General features: G+C 39.7%; 1 protein-coding gene across 3 annotated transcripts in view; it reads left to right on the plus strand.

Moving 5' to 3' along the window:
- Window positions 1-21,257, plus strand: part of astn1 (astrotactin 1) — a gene marked incomplete at its 3' end in the record, with an annotated part of 367,742 nt that overhangs the window by 86,815 nt on the left and 259,670 nt on the right. For 2 of the 3 annotated variants that reach the window (XM_080461073.1, XM_080461074.1), the window contains exons 3-5: window positions 1,431-1,681; window positions 2,032-2,174; window positions 4,831-4,980. In XM_080461073.1, coding sequence (XP_080317199.1) covers window positions 1,431-1,681; window positions 2,032-2,174; window positions 4,831-4,980 — 544 coding nt within the window. Of the gene's footprint in view, window positions 1-1,430; window positions 1,688-2,031; window positions 2,175-4,830; window positions 4,981-21,257 lie in introns of all 3 variants that reach the window. The other variant, XM_080461072.1, reaches the window with a different exon arrangement.

Consider the following 21,257-nt stretch of genomic DNA (forward strand, 5'->3'; position numbering starts at 1 on the left):
ACACTCTTGCCTCACAGTGGCAAGACCCAACATCCGTCCACCACAAAGAGTGTCTAAAGGTCTGAATGTATGTGTCTGTGATGGCCGAAGCTGTACCTTATGTTTTGCTTGAACAAAGCATAAACACAATAAAATCAACTAAAAGGTACACGTAGACATTTTGAATCTAGGCCCTCAAATCAAACTCACTGGTATGGTGAAGAGAGCATAAAATGGGAACAAATTGACCTCCAGTTTTTTGCAAAATAATGCATTATGCAATCCATAGTCTCCACATTTTCCTGCCAAACTGACCTGTACTTTTCTCTGGACAATAGTGAAAAAAGATAAGTCTAGATCAGAGTGTGGGGCTGGGGACAAAAAACATACAGTATCAGGACATATGCATTTAAATGACTCTCATCTGAGTCATTTTGCCCTCAGTTCCCCCCATGTATGTTAATCAGTCAAATAAAAAGGGTTCACATTGAAACTCACAGTATCCATGGCAACATTAGAAATCCAGATTCTTATTAAACATCACCTTTGACAGAAGGGGAAATAATAAATACATGATGCAACATTATCAAAATGCTTCCCTCCATGTTATGAAATTATCCGTATTTAAATTTTTTCTTCATTTTCTTCACTACATCTTTTGAAATGTAATTGTGAAGTTCTCCAACAACTTTAAATGGCAACAAGTCAAATGGTGAAACAGATAATGATCTTTACTTTTACATAAAAACATTGGTGTCAGGCTTACACAGCATACAGTATATGTGGAAAGGTGGCAATAAGGTGGACACGCTGAATGTCCACCAATGTAGCTATATGCCTATCAGCAGTTTTAAGCTGCGGAAGAGTTTACTGCCAGGAAATATTTTCTCAAAAAGCAGCCTCACTCCCGCACCACACAATGTTTCAACAGGGGCAACAAATGAGATGTAACATTTTCATTATAGTTTCTTGGGATTGCCACTAAATCAGTCAAGCCAAGGAAACTGACTCCTGACATTTTCATCATTGAAACACAACCATTGGTATTGATCATGTTATCTGTCTGCAGAAAACCCGGTGCATTTGTTTCCGATATTGTTAAACAAAAAAAAAAAAAAATCCCAGAGCCATCACGTTGTTTTTGCACACGTCCGATGCTATTTTGAACACGTATCACATGACCTCATGTTGTCTGAGCTCGGTCTTTAACATTACTGTATTGACATGGACTATATTTAAAAACACTGTGGGCAGTATTCACTAAATTATAGCTGCATCATCTTTTCAATTGTGCTGCTGGCATTGCGACTTTGACTTTGATCCTTATTCTGCCTGGCAAGATTTTCTAACTCTGTTCTCGCCTTTGACTCTCTGTTCTTTCTCCCTGTCCGTGTCTCCTCTCTTTTTCTTTTTGTCTGCCTGTGCTCCAAATGCCACTCTCCTCCCCTCAGGGTGGGATGATCGCCCTTCTGCTGTCCATCCTCTGCCTGGTCCTGATCCTCTATACTCGCAGGCGCTGGTGTAAACGCCGCCGCATCCCTCAGCCCCAGAAGAGTGCCAGTGCCGAGGCGGCTAATGAGATCCACTACATCCCGTCAGTGCTGATGGGAGGTCAAGCCCGGGAGAGCTTAAGGAACTCTCGGGGTCAGGGGCCAAACTCCAGTGGCACCCTCAGCATCCGGGAGACGCCGATTTTGGATGGGTACAAGTAGGGTTTAACTGGATGAAATGAGAATTATGTGGATGTTATCAAATGCAGTCACTGCTTGCTATCACACTGTTATTGACATGAAAATACTGAATATTGTTGATAATTGTTGTATGTTTTGTTGGTTAAAGTTGGTTCAAATGATGTCTTCCCCCCAGCACACTTAGTTTTCTTGCATAAGTTTTGAGTGTTAAGCCTCTAAAACTCCCCACCTTATCATTGCTTTCTGTCACACTTTCAAATCTTCAAGTGCTCCATCAAGCACATTATCTGCTTCTGACACTTATTTTAATTTAGATCAGTCAAGATAAAGCGACGCTAATTGATTTCAACCCCATCCCCAGGTATGAGTACGACATCACCGACCTGCGTCACCATCTGCAGCGGGAGTGCATGAATGGCGGCGAGGAATTTGCCAGCCAAGTCACCCGTACCCTGGACTCCCTCCAGGGCTGTAATGACAAGAATAATATGGACCTCACACCTGGTAAGTTGACTGATGTGCAGCCGGCCAGGCCAGAAACGACAGGGCAGATAATGAACATGTAGGGAGAAAATAAGGCCTTAAATCTGCTTTACTGCTTTAAACAAATAAATGAAAGAGACGAGTTCTAATAAGAGAGCCATCACTTTTCGTGGTCAACTCGGATAATCCTCAAGAAAAGATTTGAATCGTTTTCTAAGAATACGTGGTATGTAACTTGTTATCTTTACTCTTTTAGCATCTAGGTACAGACAATATTTACTGTTCTTGATGCTGCTAATGAATGATTAATGATCTTTAACATAACATTTGTCTTCAAAAGTGTTTCATATTCTTTATTTTTGTCAGCTTGGGTGTAGGAATGTCGGGAGTGTTCCCTGTATGTTTGAATCCTAAATGTGATTGCCTAAATTAGTCAAATTATATGACTGAAGATTTTACTTTTCTAATTGAATATATGACCCCATCCCCCTTCCCTCGCCACACACTTTTATAAAAAGCAAAGTAATTTAACATGCTTGCTGATTGCTTTAAACAATGTAATTATAATAAAACAGATAGAGTAATTGCTTTGTGAAACTGAATAAAACTAATTGGATTTTTATAATCAAATCAAGTTTGACTTGACAACTGTCATAGGTTTGAAATGAGTGAATGGGAGTTGGACAAAAGGGAGACAGGAGACTTGTGTTTATTATAGGACAGAGAACACAAACAGTCCTGCGTGCCTCAATTAACTGTGTGAACATCATATCTGTGACGGATGGAGCCGGTACAGACATACGAAAGTATCAAAACTGCACGTATTCGTACAAGTACCTTGTGCTCCTTGCAACAGCCAAGAATTTGAGAATTAATTTTTCCTAATCAGTGGATGCTGAAGTTGAGCTCCGCTCCCATGAGGATTATCGTATGAAATGGAGCTGTTTTGATCTCGGTAAACCTTCTGAATTTCAACCAACAGAAGATTTTCCGCTCAGATTCATCGGGAGTTATGCTGACTGCATGCCCACACTGTATTCCTGAAAAACAACCACACCCAGGAGCTCAAGGAAGCAGAGCAATCCCACCCTTTAGAAATAAAAACTGGGAAAAACGATGGACTAGGAGAAGAACAAAGAGAAAAGTATGCATTTGGCAGGCCGTGCTCGAAATATTGAGCAGCGTAAATACTGGAGAGGTCACAAAGATTATAGCGTTTTTGAATTTGGCCAAAAAATTATAAAAGTTTCAATAAGTATTTCTTTGTTTATTTGACTTCTGCATAATTTAATAAATCAATATGCAGAAAAGAAAGCAAAAGATCTGTTGATAACATCTGCATGATTTCCATATAAAGCCATCACACAGTAGGTTTTGGGACATTCTAGTAATACTGCTATTACCAACACTGGCAACATATGACATAATCTTACATAAATCCTTATAAAATGTTAAATATGCCTTTTTCACAAAGATTTTATCAAACCCTTATTTAACCAGGCAGGTTGATTGAGAACCTCTTCTCATCAACATGCAGGCCTGGTTAATCAAGAAGAGGCAGATACAAGACAAAAGGGACATCAAGCAAATTTCCAGTCACCCATCCATCCTGTGCAAAGTCGCAGAGCGCTGCAGCCAATCCCAGCTAAATATGGTTAGTGCAGTGTACACCCTGGGCAGGTCACCAGGCCATAACAGAGTCAAGCAAATTTCAAAATGCATAATACAATTTCACAACATGTAATCACAATCCTTCACATCAAATCAAACTAAAATAATACGCTAAAACAATTAACTTGCAGCATTAATTGTATTGGGTTTGAAGTGAATGATTGAGCTAAGACTTTCTTTGTTATCACATAACATTACATGATTACATTACTGCATTACACAACAGCAACGCCAACTCTCTGAAGCCGAATGGATGCATGCTCACAATAGCTGTGTTTACATACGCACAAATAATCTGAATGACAGTGTTTCATGTAAACTACCTGATGGAGTTCATTTGGAAATAATGTTTCTTCAGAACAGTCTTCGTTGCTGAGGTCAAATTATCTTTCTTACTGCATAACATCACCAGGTGACTCTCAACACACACAGTCTTGAGAAAAACTGGTGGCAGTAAAGCTGAACTGATCAATTCAGAAGACAGTTCTACAGATTTCTGTGTGTTGACCAAACTGGAGAAGCCTGTTCTACATTGATGTACACATCATGCCCCCAAGGCTAAAATGTTTGAATGTGAATGTGAGTGACTGATGGAAAAGATTTTTGAAGTGAATTACTCCTTTGAGAAAGCCATTACTGAAACAACGCCGTAAACTCAATATATGTCAGACTGTGTCCTTGTATCTTCATGTCTCGGTATTTACAGAAATAGGTAATTTCATCCTCTGAGACTCAAATGTGTTCTCTAAATTCCCTTAATGAGTTTTAATTTCATGCCAGCTTTACTTACTCATAATTTTGGCTGTGTGTAAACAACACGCTGGATAAGTCTTCAGCATTACTGTATTTTATGTTTTCTACATTGTGCTTTTAAAGCCCCCTCTCATCCAGCCAAAACCAACATGTTTTTTTTCCAGGTGGTTGCTTTCTCATTTCGGAGAGAAAACATCCTGTTTTCGCATCTCCGAGCTCCCCGGTTTTGTAATTATGTCTTACATGTCTGCAGTGAGTGACAACACCAAGTTGGCGCTGATGAACAAGTACAAGGACAACATCATCGCCACAAGTCCCATCGACAGCAACCACCAGCAGAACACCCTGCTTCCACACAACACATCCACCAGCCAACGCAAGCGCCTCTCCAGCAACACCCGTGGTGAGTCACCCCCCCCCAAACATCTGACAAGGTAGATTTCATTTAACATGACTCCAGCAGCAAGACACTTCTTGTTGTAGATGCACTCTTGAATTTCCACTCCTTCCCTCAATGTGACGTGATGGACATTAAAATCTACAGAAGTGAAAGTCAAACTGAAATTAGATTTGTGTTTTCTCACGTTTTGTGTAAAATATTGATCGATAATGTATTTCTTTTTAACAACAAAGAAACCCGACAAACACAACCCATTTTGTTATCGCCTATACAATCTGTAATACTCCTCTGGTGTCCTTTTTATTCATGCCATAGTTTGAACTATTTACTTGAACTTCAAACTCGTAATTACAGCGTTTTTTTATTGTACCTGTCGGTCAAAATGCAAACGCAGTATTTTCATGTTTGAGCAACTGTTCTCATCTCGCAGGTAAATGACTACACTCTTGTCAAAAGGAAAAACAAAATGTACAGGGTGGATATTTTGGCGGAGTAAAGCCTCAGAGTGGGCTTTTCACGTGTCATCCATGGACACATCTGTTAACACTACTGCAAAACTATGTGCTCTAAACTTTTGAAGCACCCATAATGTCACAGAGTCCACAGATGCTGATCGAGGGGAAAAACTAAACAAAACATTACCGTACTTTATCAGACAAATCATATATGGAAGTGCCGTGTTCACATTTAGTTTCACCTGACTGCCAGGAACAAAAGAAAAAAGTAAGTAAGGTTGATGTTGGAGTACATTGTTTTTACCTGGCATTACAGAAATGAAAAGGACACCGGCTGCCAATTAAAAACGGTATTTGTTATAACTCAGTAAAGCAGAAATTCAAATAAAAGATGTGTGTTCCAGTTTCAGGGCTAGAGTATGTGACAGGTGCAAATAGATGCAGTGTGTGATGTTGCAGTGCAGAAATGAGTTTGACTCGTGGCGGAGAGAGAGAATTGGAGCAGACAGAAAACTCACCTCACATGTCCTGCAGAGCTTTGGGCCCAGGTGCCTCTCATCTCGCAGGTAACCTCTCTTTGTAACCTAGGAGACAGAGGTTATTAGCACACTCAGTGAGGGGTTGTCACACTGCACAAAGCGCATTACTGCCGCTTAAGTGTGAAAGGTGAGGTGTGGGATTGAACTCAAATCTTTTTAAAGCCGTTGGCTGAGTGAAAAAAAAAAATGCTCTCAATTAATTTAGCTTCCCAGCTTATTTACAAAGGGTTGGATGTCTGAGGTTGCAAGCACTCAGCAAGAGCATCACCAAATTATAAAGGAAAGAAAACTGAATGAAAAGAGCTCACATTTTTTTTACGGTGGCCTTTCGTGGTGGCAGTGGCTGTAATCTCAGTACAGGAAGTGTGTGGATGTGGAGTTTCGTCCATTGTTCAAATTGTGACATGTTTCAAAGATACATCAGATTTTCAGATATGCATCTGATTTAGTATCAGATACAAATTTGATCAGCATCCACGATGAAAAGTCAGTTCGTCATTGGAAGATCGGATGTGTCGCATATGAGCAGAAGAGCAAATTGACATACATTGTCAAAGCCATATATTTTTCCTAAATCTGATGCATATTTTCTTATCTTATCAACCATGTTGGATCACTTTTTCCTCTCACAAGTCTCACATGTAAAACTTTTACCTCTGTATTGTCTATTTATAACATTTTATCACATGTTCCAAATTGGAACACATCCCAGCTTTGTTCCTCTGGGTTTGGCGTCTGCGCCGTGGGAAGTTTTCACTCAACTGAGTAGACGCCAGAGTCGAGTCTACAATTCAAATGTTCCCCATGAATCGTTTCCCCACATCTACAGTCACCCGTGCTGTTTAACAAGAGGAGAAGCTTAATAGTCACAAGTTAAAACACCACTTTGGTTTCATCAGATAATTTAATATAAATTATAATAATATACAATATATCTAATATTTGAATTTCAGTTTGACTTTTGGTTGCTTGTAGTTGTGACCACAGACACACACAACTCTGTACAGATCTGTGTAGAGTTCAGAAAAAGTTGAACACATGAACCGTTGATGGAGTGGAAATTATATTTTTCAATAAAAACAAGACTTGAAGTGAAGGTATTATGTCCTTTAACTGGCTGCAGGATTGTGATCAATGTACAGCCACGCAGATCTTTTATCTCTGGCTGCTCCTCTCTCACAGTTCTGCTGCCAACACAGAGTCACAGTGAGTCAGTGAATGCCACCGCAGGTTTAATCATTGACAACATCATAAATGCCCTTTGGAAGAATCCCAAGGACCCCGAGACATTTTCAGGGTGTTGGACAAAAGTTATCAATAATACAGGAATGGATACAAGACAAAGTTATAAAAGTATAATCAGGATACATGAAGCCTTCGCAGGACAGTGAAGATAAACAAGGTGATATATATTCTCATTATCCTCAGAGATGGGTGCTCTTTGAGCAATAAATAAGAAACAGTCCTGGGTGTGAATGTGGTGTGAATGTGAAACCTCAAACCCATCTTCTCTTTCATCGTTGTTGTCTTTTCACTGACACAAATGTTGCGGTTTATCCCTCCATTTTCTCACTGATATCAATCTACACATGCCTTTGATGCTTGATTCATCTCCACCTAAATGTTATCATCATTGCAATCGCTCATATCTTCCCATGTCCACCTCTGCCTTGCTCAAGCTTTGATATTGTTGGAGCTGCATTCTGTGACGAGAGATTGAGAAACACAGGAAATGAAGAGAGGGAGAGAGGTTGCAGTTGATGAAATAGAGAGACATTATCGCATTATGATAAACAAGCAAAAAAGCAGGCTATGACATTTTCAAAATGTCATTTTGGAAATTTTCAGTTGACCTCAAAACATAATTCACTTTCCTCCACAGTTCGCTGCGCAGATGCTTTATTCTCAGCCCAGTTAAAAACATTTTGGTGGTGTTAGTTCCTCTGGAAATAAACGTAGTTTCCGGTGAAAGAAAAAGTGTGTCATTTCTCATGGTCTTCGCCGGTCTATCTGGACAGATTGTAATCCTAAAGCTACACCACATCTGCATCCGTTCTGCCAGACAGTCTTTTCAATTATATTTCATTTATGATTATTGGAAACCCAACATAACTCCTGGGAAATTTTGGTGCCTCGTCTTTAAAAGCACATTTATTACTTTCTATCCTTTTTTGTTTTCGTGTTCACTTGCAGCCACCATAGCTTTTCGGCACAGCTAAAGGTGTTCAAATAGGAAGAGCAGTGCTGAGAAACAATATTCAAGGAATCCCCTTTATCAATAATAGAGAGTGAGAACAGAGACTGAATGCTGCAATACATCTAGCTGAAGGTGGCTCTGGGCACCACTAGCAACTCCAAATGGCAGAGCTGGAATATTAAAAAAACACCACTGCCCAGAAGTCGAGCAACATGCTCACAGTGAACTATCAACTACACAGAGATGTTTTCTTTCAGAGCTTTTCTATCAAGCATTTTATTATATTGATCAAAGACCTAAAAGGTCTAAAGACGCTTTCCCCACAGAGCTAAAAGCAACTCTCTCATTCATGTTCATACACTGACTGTGTTGGGGGTCCATGCATTCGGGGATTATAGCAAGAAATATAGGGATATATACAGTTAAGACATTTTCAGGCATGCATTCAGTGTGATTGCTTTGGAATGTGAACGACGTCCCGAGGCTATTCTGCTATTGGCGAAAGAAAAAAGAATTCTCAAGCTTTTCGCAACTTGATCATGGTCAGTTATGAATACATACATTTGAACTGTTCCACGGCCAAGGTGGGATCCACACTCTTCCTCCTGTGTCTCAGGTTAGACTATCGGATGAGGTCTGCTTTGCAGATGATGTTGTCCTCCAGGCAGTGTCACCTCCACCATTCTGTGGAACAGTTCACTGCTGAGTGTGAAGTGGTTGGACTCCGATCAGGACCTCCATATCTGAGTCCCTGGTTCCCTCATGGAAGAGAATGGCATGCCCTCTCCCGGTAGAGGAGGGAGCACCATCCCCACTTAGAGGAGTTCATGCATATCGGGGTCTTATTCATGAGTGGTGGGAGGAGGGGCCGCGAGATCGGCCACGGGTCTGGAGGGGCAGCTGCAACAATGCAGTTACTCTGTCGGACTACTGTGGTGAAGAGCCAGCTGAGCTGTAAAGCAAAGCTCTTTGTTTACCGGTTGATCTACATCCCCACCCTCACCTATGGTCATGAACTTTGGGTAATGACCAGAAGAATGAGATTGCGAAGTCGAGAGGCTGAAATGAGTTTTCTCTGCAGGGTGGCGGCCGTCTCTCTTTGTGATAGAGTGAGGAGTTCAGCTATCTGCGAAAACGTCACGCTGCTAGTCCTCCACATTGGGGAGAGCCAGTTGAGCTGGTTTGGGGATCTGATTAGGATGCCCTCTGGTCGCCCCCCCTTTAGAAGTGTCACAGGCACGTCAGACTGGGAGGAGGCCCCGAGGTCGGCCCAGGACTTGCCTGAGAGATTACATCTCTTGTTTGGTCTTGGAGTGGCTTGAGGTCCCTCCAGAAAAGTTGGAGGAAGTTGTGGGGGACAAAGATGTCTGGGCTTCTTTGCTCTCTATAATGCCACCATGACTACAGATGGACAAAGTGAGAACAAGGCTGGATGATAGATAGATAGAAATTTGAACTGTAAAAAGAAATCTGCCATGTTTGATTGAGTTTCCAATAAGTTCTGTATGCTAAAATGAAGTCAGATATATTAAGTAAGGTAACTCTGTTCACATCAAAAACTTTGGAGAGGACATGAAAGAAGATGAAGATGATGATCAGCAAATATGTACCTGTACTCGGTGTTCCCAGCGGGAGTGATGAAACCTTTAAACCTGCTTGGGGAGAGGCTGAAAGATTTTGTCTCATCCTTTCAGCAGACAAAAATAGTGATAAGTTCAAGCTCCAGAAATGAAATCCACATATCCTTCCCAAGTTCAGAGGGATTATTTTTGGATCTTTTTTTTGTGTTTTAGTTTTGAAATCCTGTTGCATTATGAAATATGTCATGCAGGTTTAGCAGCTGCTTGTTTCTGAGTAATTCATTATTGAGACTGGACTGGCTAATGGTATTGACTAGCTGTGTAGCGGATCGTAGTTAATCTCTAATCTGTATGTATCCACCCGCTACATATATGGGTCAGTAAATAAACAGCAGTCACAAATGTAAACATATTTGAATTAATCCTAATTCTGTTGTAATGCATAAATGAGAAATAAGGTCTCTTTTTTTTTTTTTTAGAGTTCAGTACACTGTGCACACCTGACGAGTAGTAGTATTTTTTACAAAGAAAATGGGTTAGGAATTTCAGTTTCATATCCTGGAATTGTTTTGTTTTTTGGCAAAGAGGGAGTCTCTTGCAGTCAAGCTAAAAATTTGAAAAGCATATCTTTGTCTGGAGAGTAGTCTGGAGGCCCTGACTGCTTATTGTCCTCAAGTAGTCTCTCCACTCTGTGTCTTTGTTTTTTTCCTTTTTTTGACAGCAGCTGTGAGTCCGGACAAGCCCCCGTTCTGCTGTGTTCTCACTTTGTGCCAGCCAGTCTCTTGACACCACAGCTCCAGGCTCAGACCAAGAAAGGAAGAACCCCCTCATAATTATTTTACTTGCATTATATTTTTTTAGACGTGAGGAGTACACACGCAGGCCGCATAGAAAGAAAATTCTTTGTGCATTTATTACAATTGTTCTGTTCTGGCATCAGCTTGGTGTATGAAATAAGCTATTTGGTCCACACACACACACACACACACACACACACACACACACACACACACACACACACACACACACACACACACACACACACACACACACACACACACACACACACACACACACACACACACACACACACACACACACACACACACACACACACACACACACACACACACACACACACACACACACACCTACCTCTCTTAAGATTTGAGTGCTTGCAGATACATATTAGTATTCTCTGAAGCCACCTGCATAGAAATGAGGCTGTCTAAGCAGGCAATTAGATCTGCTTCATGCAGTTTGGAGTCGCTGTTGTTGGTGTTTCCAGTCAACTATCTTCATCTTTGTGATAAAATATGCACAGACAGAGCTTTTGTTGTCCTCGGTGGACAATTTCCATGTGCGTATGTGAGGCAGAAGCAGGTAAGGTAATGACTCTTTCTTTTTTGTGCTGAAGAGGCCTCACTCCATATGTCAGCACATCTAATGGACTCCAGAGTGACTTATAAAGCAACTAGAAGTACCAAAGTTGCCAAATGGGAGAAAGTGATGTCAGAATGAGTGAAAGGAGTGGGCCCGAACCTGTGGGATCCCATCAGTATTTCATGTTTTTTTATTGCTGAGTGGGTGCATAATTTATTCCCTAATTAGTTGTAGAACCTATGATATAATTAAGTCAATGCCGATTGAATTGGTGGATAAGGTTAATGCTGCATTAGAGCTATTTAACTTGTGTGTTATGTGTCGTAATATGGTGAGAGCGCCTGTATGTCTCCAGATGTTTTCATCATGGGTTGGTCATAAATTGGCTCACTGTGTTACAGGCCATTTCTGACTTGGCAACGAACACAGATGGGGATAATGTTAAAACTTGGAAGTCTTTCATATAATTATTCATTACACTGGTGCCTCAACCAACTAGTTTCATATATGCATTGTTTGCTGTGGTGTCTCGTTATGTTCAAAGCATATTTGTGAGAAAGTTAATGTATTTATAGCGTTGCCATTCACTGTAGTTACCTTGTTCTTTGTAATAGGGTGAGGTTAGGGTTAGGGTTACGATTGTATTAAACATTCCTTCTGTTCAGAATTAAACTACTCTATTGTTAGTGTAATTTTGAATAACTCACACTTCCTTTCATTAACTCAAACCACTATGACATATGAAAGCTTAGGAACACATTTTGATACATTTGCACACTGTATGTCCACCACCGCCAAAGGCTCATTGGCTGACAACAGTGGCTAATGCATAGTTCCATAGTGATCTTCTTGACGTCACCGACATTGTAGGTGGCCATCCTTTCTGACTTTCATCAGAGAACAGCACTAAAGACCACTTGTCCTTCGTCCAGCATTCCTGTGCCTGGTGGTGTGGTCAGGTACTCCTGCAGGTCATCTAGCACTGAGACCAAGCTGATGTAAACAGTTTTCCTACAGTCAGAAAAAAAACAAGGTGAAGCAGCTTTTAGTTCCTATGCTCCTCACCTGTGGAACAAACTTCCTGAACACCTGAAGACTGCTGACACACACTTCTTTTAAATCAGGACTTAAAACATTCTTATTTGCACAGGCTTTTGAATAAAAAATTGATTTTACTTACTCTATTAAACTTACCTTAATAAATCTCTTACTTTATTTATTATACCTTTCTTCATTATTTGTTTTAATGCATTTCTTTCATTTCTTCTAAAACTTTAATGTATTTCTTTCATTCTGTATGTCTTTGTAAAGCACTGTGAATTGCCTTGTGTTTGAATGGTGCTCTATAAATAAATTTGCCTTGTCTTGCTTTGCCTTTCCAATGGTCCCACATGACACTTGGTGCCTCTCACCTCCCATAAATATGTCCGCAGTTCGTGGCAACCATCATTCGGTTTTGCAGGGCCCTGTTCACAATGAAGCAGTCATCAGTGTGGGATGTGGCTCAACGACGTCCACTTCATGCATTTCTGTGACCTTTCCAGTCTCTCTGTATCCCTGTTCCAACCTTCCGATGACACTTTAAACTCAGTGACCACTTCAATCAAAGAACAACCTGTTTGAAGTCTCACGAGGGTGAGGTACTGTTGAGCAATTGCTAGGCGTTGTCTTGGTCTCATGATGTCAAAATATGAACAACATGATGAGCAGGACCGTTTAAATCCCGATTCTAACTGAACCAGGAAATGTATCGGTCCATTCATGGATCAAACACCTGTTGATCCTTGTTAAAATGAGTTTGTCATGTATTTGCAGCTTTTGGATAATTGCACTTCATTGCTGTGAATGAAAAGTTTATAACTAGAACTGTAAGCAGCATCCTAATGACAATGCTTCAAAAGCTGTCTTTGTCTGGAGCTCCCCTCTGCATAGCTCTTTGGTCCCCAGGTGTAAAACGTGGCTTGTCACATCTTGTTCTATAGAGTCTTTTTACATCCCCGGAATTTAATTAAAAGGAAGGGCAGAAGATGCTGCCAGAGTATTATTCTAAGCTCTTCACAGACTCACAAGAAGTGTTTTGAGAGGGAGAGGTTTTTGGCTCGCACTGCCCAAATCTTCAAACTGCCTTCACAGTGAAAACATAGGACTCGCGGAAACCTTGCCTTAAATGCATTAGTTCCTCTGATAAGACAAAAAGAAAATCAATGACTTAATGTCTGCTCATAAGGACTTTGGATGATTGAGCTTTGCTGAACAATATTGATCCTGCTTTCTTTCAACACCTTGCATGTTGGCTCTGCACTGCCGGCAGGTTATTAAAACACAAGTGCAGGAGTACGTTCTCTTTTGGGTTGATGTTTTACAAAAAAACTGTCACGGGGGTAGGCAATATAAATAAAACATCATGTTAAGAAATAGTCTGCACTGCGAGATGGGATCATCTACTCTTGAGTGTTTTGCTCTAAGTCTATTATAAACACATTGGGGTTTTTTTTGCTTATTGTGCACTTTTTGTATCAATTTTAAGTTACTCCAGTTGCCAAAACTTAAGCTGCAAGTTGCTACACCAAAAAAAAAAAAGTGTGAGCTGCAGGCTAGTAGCTGTCTCTTGGTACTGTGGAGCCCTCGAATACTGAATTAATTCCGTCATATCAATATCACATGTTTTCAGATCTAGTGCATTTGCCCCCCTTGTGATCCAGATTTTTCTTTCTCCTCTTCAGTCACAATGCTACTGGGCATTGAACACTGCTTCATCAAAACTAAATGTAGTCTCTTGCATTTCTTGCAGTGTGGTTTATATCTTTAACAGAAACACATGGGTGCACAATGAATTATTCACGTCTACCTGTCAAAGCGTCTTGTTTTCATTGACGTCTGTTAAAATATTTAAGTAACTCCTTCAAAATAGTGCAGTATTTTGTTTTTGGCTTAGTAGAAATGCATGATTCGCATATTTACCAGTTGGATATTTAGAAAATGATTCCATATTTTTTTTACACTGCATAATTCATTATGTACCTTTTTGATTTTTTTTTTTTTTTTTTTAATAAATTCATGAGTTCTCCATCTTGCAACTCAAATCCCAAATAGTTTGGGATAATGTCTAAACATTTAAATAGAATTAGGATCTCATGATAGAAATAGAAATGTGATTACATTGTACCTAAAACAAAGTTGTGTTTCCTTTGTTGACAACGAGAAGGGATGCGACACTGTCGCAACATAATTCAGTTTTCTTATATTTTCCCTTGTGAGATTTTCATTGGATTGAGTCCCACTTGAGCTTGGAGTTCATTTATGTGTGGAGTTTGCAATGCATGGGATTCTGTGTGGGATGTTTCGGATTTTCTTGGATTTCCTTGCACAGTCCAAACACATGCTTTTTGTGGCTAATTTGTGGCTCCGAGCCAAGTGTGTCTTCATACATAGTCAAATGAGTTCAGCTCCAACACCTCATGACTCTGAGTTGGATGAAGTTGTATAGAAGACGGCAGGACGTTGTCCCGTTTTAGTCTTTTATAGATTCACTATCGACCAAAACCTGGTCTCCATTACGCCACGGGGTTGTGATGGATTCTATCCAATGAGTGATATATGCAGCTCCTTTAGCTGCTTTACATTATTTTTAGATCCGCTTAGCACTGGTTTTTGTTCCCGTTCCAAACATGTATTGCTGACATCTGATCCGATATTAGCATCTTATTTTTGAAATGAGATGTCTTACATTCAACGTCTGATTTGCTTGACTATGTTTACATTATATATACCGCCAATATTTTTAAATTGGGGAAGTATGGAAAGAAAAAAAAAAAGTCCAAACCTTTACTTTGGAATTTTGGGGTTTGGTTGTGATTTACTGTACCCCTATTTTTATTTGTTTATCTAATCCATATTTATCTGCGCTTTCCATTGCTGTAAACAGGGCTTCATTTGTTCTCATTGGAAGGGTGTGTTAAGACACACACACACACACACACACACACACACACACACACACACACACACACACACACATAAACAATACAAACAAACAAACAGTTTGGGTAGCAATCAGTTTAATGTAAGGTTTATTTTCTGTTTTGAAGAAATATTTTCAAATGCCATTTTTATGTTCTTTCAGTCCGATTGCATTGGAACACTGACCCGCTGGTGTTATTTTATTCAGGAACCATTAACATTGACAAAGCCGTTATTTGGGCTTTTCTTTTGTGAATAGTTGTTTCCATAGCAGCTCTACTCCAGTTCAATGCTCTTGCTGTTTCTGTTGCTGTGACATTCTTATCCTTGCGACTTGTTTGCATGTCCACTTCCTCTGCCGTGGAAGCTTGTCATTCTGTTGCTGTTGCCATTATCTCCAGCACCCCACCATATTTACAGAGCACTCAACATAATCACGTTCCTTCGGCTCATGGAGAGATACTGCCATACGCTGTGCATGCTGGGTTGCGAGTGCACATTTGGAGTAGCCTGTCTAGTGTTTGCCGCAGCACCTTTGGTTCCTTTTAGCAAACACTGACAAATAGCCACTGTGTGAGACCGGGCCTTAATTCCTCAGGAGACACTTTTTTTTTCTCTTCCTTTCTGTGAGCCAAGCAGGGACATGTCATCACATTACCTGTGCAGTCCTGGGAGGAATCCTGAAGGAAACCGAGGACTGTAGTGGAATCAAATCACATATAAGCCGAGCCTGCGAGACCTGTGATATCATGGGTTTGGATTCTCGATAGCATTTCAAAGAAGACTAATCTGTGAATTCCCTTTGCTTTGTGAAACCTTAAATTCCAATATATGATCATTTTTTAATCTCGTTTTCACTTTGATCATGTGCCGTGGGTGTTACTTCAGTGAATGTCAGCCTCATACCAATGATAGGTCATCATGCATTACTGATAAAAGCTGTAAAGTATATCTTAACTGTCTCTAAAGATGCGGATATTCTTCAGATACATCAAAGTGAATCGTGCTGTTACACTTTGAACTGCTCTAAGTAATTCTAGTGTGGATGTATTACGTTGTAACCAACACTTCTTTTGTGCCCACTTTTCTTTACTACTAAAAGCTGTCCTTGACAGCTCTGCTTCACTCAGTGTTCAAGATTCTTTTTATTTTCAATGTGTGTCCAATACACACAAGGGTTTTTGACATTTCATACAGTGGTGACAAACTCGCACAATAATGATAAAAAGAAAACACATTTGGTCTGTATTTGGAGAGTCACTCAGAGGCTTCATTTCATAAGGCTGTGAACCAGAAACTATGTTTAGAAAATCTTTGAAGTACTGGCGATGTGTTTGAGTTGATCTCATCATGAAAATAGATACGTAAGATTGAGGTTTATGTTCAGTTCACTGCAAAAAGAACAAACAATAAAGTAATCACTTTTGAAATTGAACCCTGGAATGATTAAAATGGAAATTATACCTTGACAGGCTCAGTTTGTTGAAAATGAAAAAAACAACCCACCCCCCCCAAAAAAAAACAAACAAAAACAACAAGAGTGACAACTGAGATTCTTAACTCTATTTGTAGGTTGTCAATCTTTAGTTGTAAATAATAGAGAACATATAACAACTCTGGCCCTCTGTCAATAACTCATTTATTTGCTGCCTTTTTTTGACAAGACTGTGAACAAAGTGAATGGAATAATTTCAAATAGATGCAGCATAAAAATGAGAACGCATGAGTCACAATGAAGCAGTCAATTGTGAGACCTGAGGTGAACTGACCATGAACACACATTTTCTCAGATATGACTTTTTTTTTTTTCTTCTTTTTTCTGGTAGCCTTCAGCTAACATGCAGTCTGGAACAGTGAAAGACGATAAATACATTCAAATAAGGAGCAGTGTTGTTTTGAGGCGATGGCTAATGTTGACGGCAACTCATGCAAGCACCCGACAGTGTCTGCATGCTGATGTTTTAGGAAGACGTGTGTCAGCTCCACCTTTCGAACTGAATCAAATTGTTGACTTAGATGATGCCCTGACACAACTATAGAGAGTGAGATTATTGACTTCAAACAGCATGATCTATGAACCCTGACTCCTTGTTATTAATTCTGAAGATATTTTATCGTCTGTGAACTCTTATTAAAGGTCACAGAATTTCTTTCGCTCAAACCGAACAAGTCAACTTCATCAGGATCTTGGCGATCGTATAATTCGGTAATTGAAGTCACAAAGACTCAAGTAGAACTATTCAGTATTGGACGTCAAATGGATTCTGTGTTAAATATCTTCAACAAGCATTATTAAGCTTTTCAACCTAACCTTTTCATTCTTAATTATTGGTTGTGCAGAATGAGCAATTTAAGTTTAGCACTTAATTTCCGGTCTTTTGACATTGTCTAATTAAACCATTTTATCAACCATCAGTGAGAAAATTTGTGAATTCAGTCATTATGATCATATTTTTAATATCCACTGGTTTCAACATACACGTCCCAAAAACCTTTGACTCCCGAACCGAAGGACCACTCCTGCTGCTGAGGTCTGATCGAAGGCTATGTCTTTCTTTTTTAACCAACCTCCTGGATGAAAGGACAATATAAATACTCCCACAAAACTGTTCCATTTTAATAAATGACATTTCTCACCTCCAGCCATCGATTCTCCCTGGATGTGACGGTTTGTCAATACCCGGGGATTTTTTAATATCCATGTTTGTTGCTCTGACATTTGCGCCGGAGCTTTTTTTTTTCAAATTGGTTGAATCCTTCTGCTCCGTGATTTGTTTTCACTCTCACTGAGTCCCACATGTTAAAAGTAGACGTTCCGGTCGTCGACCTGGGTCCAGACGCCACTTGGCGGGTGCCAGAGATCAAAACGGGACCGAGGGCTGAGAGGGGTTCTCAAAATTAGATTTGTACATCATGACAAGGGCTCTGCTCATCCTTAAAGGCCACAGTTCCGCTTGTTTCGAAAGTTTCCCTTTTCCAACAATTGATTCTAATGAGTGGCTGAATATTAGGTTGTTGCAAAGCTTCATGATAAGATATTCATTTAGTTTTGTTAGGGCAGAATAATGCAGGACCAGAGGTGTCCACTCTTGAGGTAAAACCTTGAACAGAGATCAGAAACTGAACTTTGATTTAATTTTGATATATTTGATATCTTTTGGTGAACCGGACTGAAGAAAGGTCCACGGCCTTTCATGAAAGCTATATCCTTCACACTATTTCCCAAATTAGGACCATGTTGTTAAACTTTATGATCCGTCTTTGAGGAGAGAGGAGCTGCCTCGGTTATTCTAACATCTCACCCTAAAGTGGACTGAAGGAGATGAATTCTCACTGGAAATTGGAACAACATTGCCCAGTATCCATCATTCACTGGATTGTCTTTGGGATGTTTGGAAACATGGAGTTGGAACATACCGCCATACCTGTTTTGCTTGTCATTTTTGTTAAATTAGAAGTGTTTAGCCCTTCACAAACTCCAGCTGATGAGGACACAGCGATTATTATTTATTCATCGTAACATTGAAGTGTGTCTGGCAGAAGTGCAGCATATTACAAACCGTTTGTCCTTGCCTACATCCTTTTGTAAGGTTCTTTGAAGTGCGCTTTCTCTTGTATGTAACAAATATATTGTAGTGTTGTCATATGGCAAAGAAACAGATACAGGGCTTTGTAAAGATTGCCATTCTGTCTCAAAAAGACTAACAAGCTCTCCATACTTGAACAAAATCATGCATTCAGGGCTTCAAGTGCAGTTCATTTCTGAGAAGACTTTGTTCCTTTTGAAAAGGGGTAACAATCAGAAAGTGGGCTTTCTAAAGTGAAGGATGATTACCTCCTGAGACAAATAAAATAAAATGGAAAAACATCTCTGTCTGTTTTGTGTGGAAGGTTTTCTCGTTGAGCTTCCACTTTACTCACTGCAATAGAGTAACCTGAATACAGTATTTCTTTCCCTCAGATTTGGTTAATTTATCTAAATACCCATTTGAGGTGGTTTACAACTGTTATATAATTTGCTGTCAAATATTTCAGGAATTTGTTTGTATTACAACCACATTATAAAGTTATTGCATTAGTACTGTCTTCAAAATTAGTTCACCGAATCTGGCCAAATGAAACAACTTGAGGTGGATAGATCGCCATCTTGGATGATCAACAGATTGTACCATAAATATCTTGATGAAGTAGATGGTTTGGCTTCTGTTCTAAATACCTATTTCAGTGATTGCTAAATGACTGATCATGATCTTCTTTGCAAGGTTAACTTGAATAAGTCAAATCTCATATTTTCAGTCTGTAATTGGTCCCTTAATAGGTGGGTGTGTAGTCTGAATATCTAACTAACAAACCACACATTACACATTAGATCCTGCAGCGGTGCCAAAAGCAGCAAAACTGTGTACTGAGAGAGCAATTTTCCAATAATCATTTCTATTTAGATGGAAAACTTGCACGCCCATCTGGTGGTTTGGTCTGGCGCACTGATGTGCACCAATATCTCAAAGAAAAGAACATTTAAAGACGTTATTGACCAATTCACTTGTTGTTTTTAAAGCAGCGTACGGTGCTGATACCATGTGTACATTTTGATTGATGAACAGCTGAGTTGTACAATGTTTCACCCCAAAGCACTCAAACAACAAAATAAGAGCGCATTTTCAGAATATGGACAGTTTAACTGTTTGCAGACTCTTTGAAATAGCGAACGTTGCTTTGGTAAAATCCGAATGCACCAGTGCTCTGAATTGCTTTAAATAAGTTAAATAAGACAGTTTTATGTGAAAAGTTTGCTGTTGTTTTTACAGACTTCTACACAGAATCATAATTTAAGAAGTTTTACTTGTTTAACTTGGGAAATATTTCTGTATTTAATATGTTTGGAGCTGCGGTTTCCAGAAACTTTACTCAAAAGGCCCACTAGGTTCATCAGATCCAGCTTATGTTGGCTGATTTTTTGATTGGGCCTTCTGAGGAACCCTTAGTGCCCTTGTACATTTCTGCTATGACAATTTTATACACTCTTTAAATACTAAACTATAAAACCATAATGGTCAATATAATTGTAGTGTTTTCAATTTTATACTTTTTGTTAGCTTCTTGTCTTGCTCATTTCACCCCATTCGGCTTTATTGCAAACATTATTGCTATTAGTGTTGGTAGAAGAGTTTTATGGAGATCTACAGGTCTGAGAGGCTGGTGTAGCGCATAACCATAAAATAAACAATACAGAGTGAATTCAAAGCCTTTTAGGTAGATTTACTTTTGCTTTGTTGATTTTAATTTGTAAGTGTGTGATTGTAAGGCGTCCATTACTGCTCTCATGTATATTCAAAGTGACCCAATGATGGATTTCTGTCCTTATTTGCAGTTCTGGTGGGGCATTTTCTTTTGGCAGAAGTACTTCTTCCTCTAAACTTCAGTTCATGCAGATTTTATTTGTCTTCCCTGCAGAGTTTTAATAGCACTGAATAATGTTCACATGACTTAGTTCCCTGGCAGCAAGCATATCTGAGGGGAGAAGTGTGCATTGGATATCGCCTTATTATTAAATCAGTCACATGAGATACTGTGGAAACAATGGTGCCATCAAAAGGGGTGGGGGTGGGGGGGATTCCTTACTTGTGAAGTACAACAGTGCCAACATCTGTGCTGTCAGATAGTCATGGCTGCCAAAAATATTTACGCTGTGCATCCATATCTGCGGTGCGCATTGTTCTAAAAGCAACAATAGGAAAAGCTGACGAAGCTGCAGTCATGAAAAAAAGTCCTTCTGAGTTTGCCACAATGACACCGCCGCCAACTGTGTTTTCATTCCTCCATTGTTTCCCAGGGATCGTCTTCAGTTTAATCAAACACTGCCTTCTTGATTGGGGATTTATAAAGCTCTCGTCAGAGAGCGACATGAGCACAAACTTTTATTTCCATTCACATACATCCCGCTGAGGCAGCAAATCTTAGCTGCTTTGATGGATTCCCCACCCCTCACTTTGTAATTCGCAATCCGCTCTCACTTGTAAGACAAGCTTCAATACATGCCCTCTAAATATAGCTAATGACTTAGTTAAAACACGCTGGAAAAAAACCCCCAGACTGCTTTTACAATACAATATGCTCATAATGCCGTAGCTTTGAATGACGCTGCGATGAGTATTCACTGGTTGCT

The sequence above is a fragment of the Lipophrys pholis genome, assembly GCF_963383615.2.
Source record: "Lipophrys pholis genome assembly, chromosome: 1".
Taxonomy (NCBI): domain Eukaryota; kingdom Metazoa; phylum Chordata; class Actinopteri; order Blenniiformes; family Blenniidae; genus Lipophrys; species Lipophrys pholis.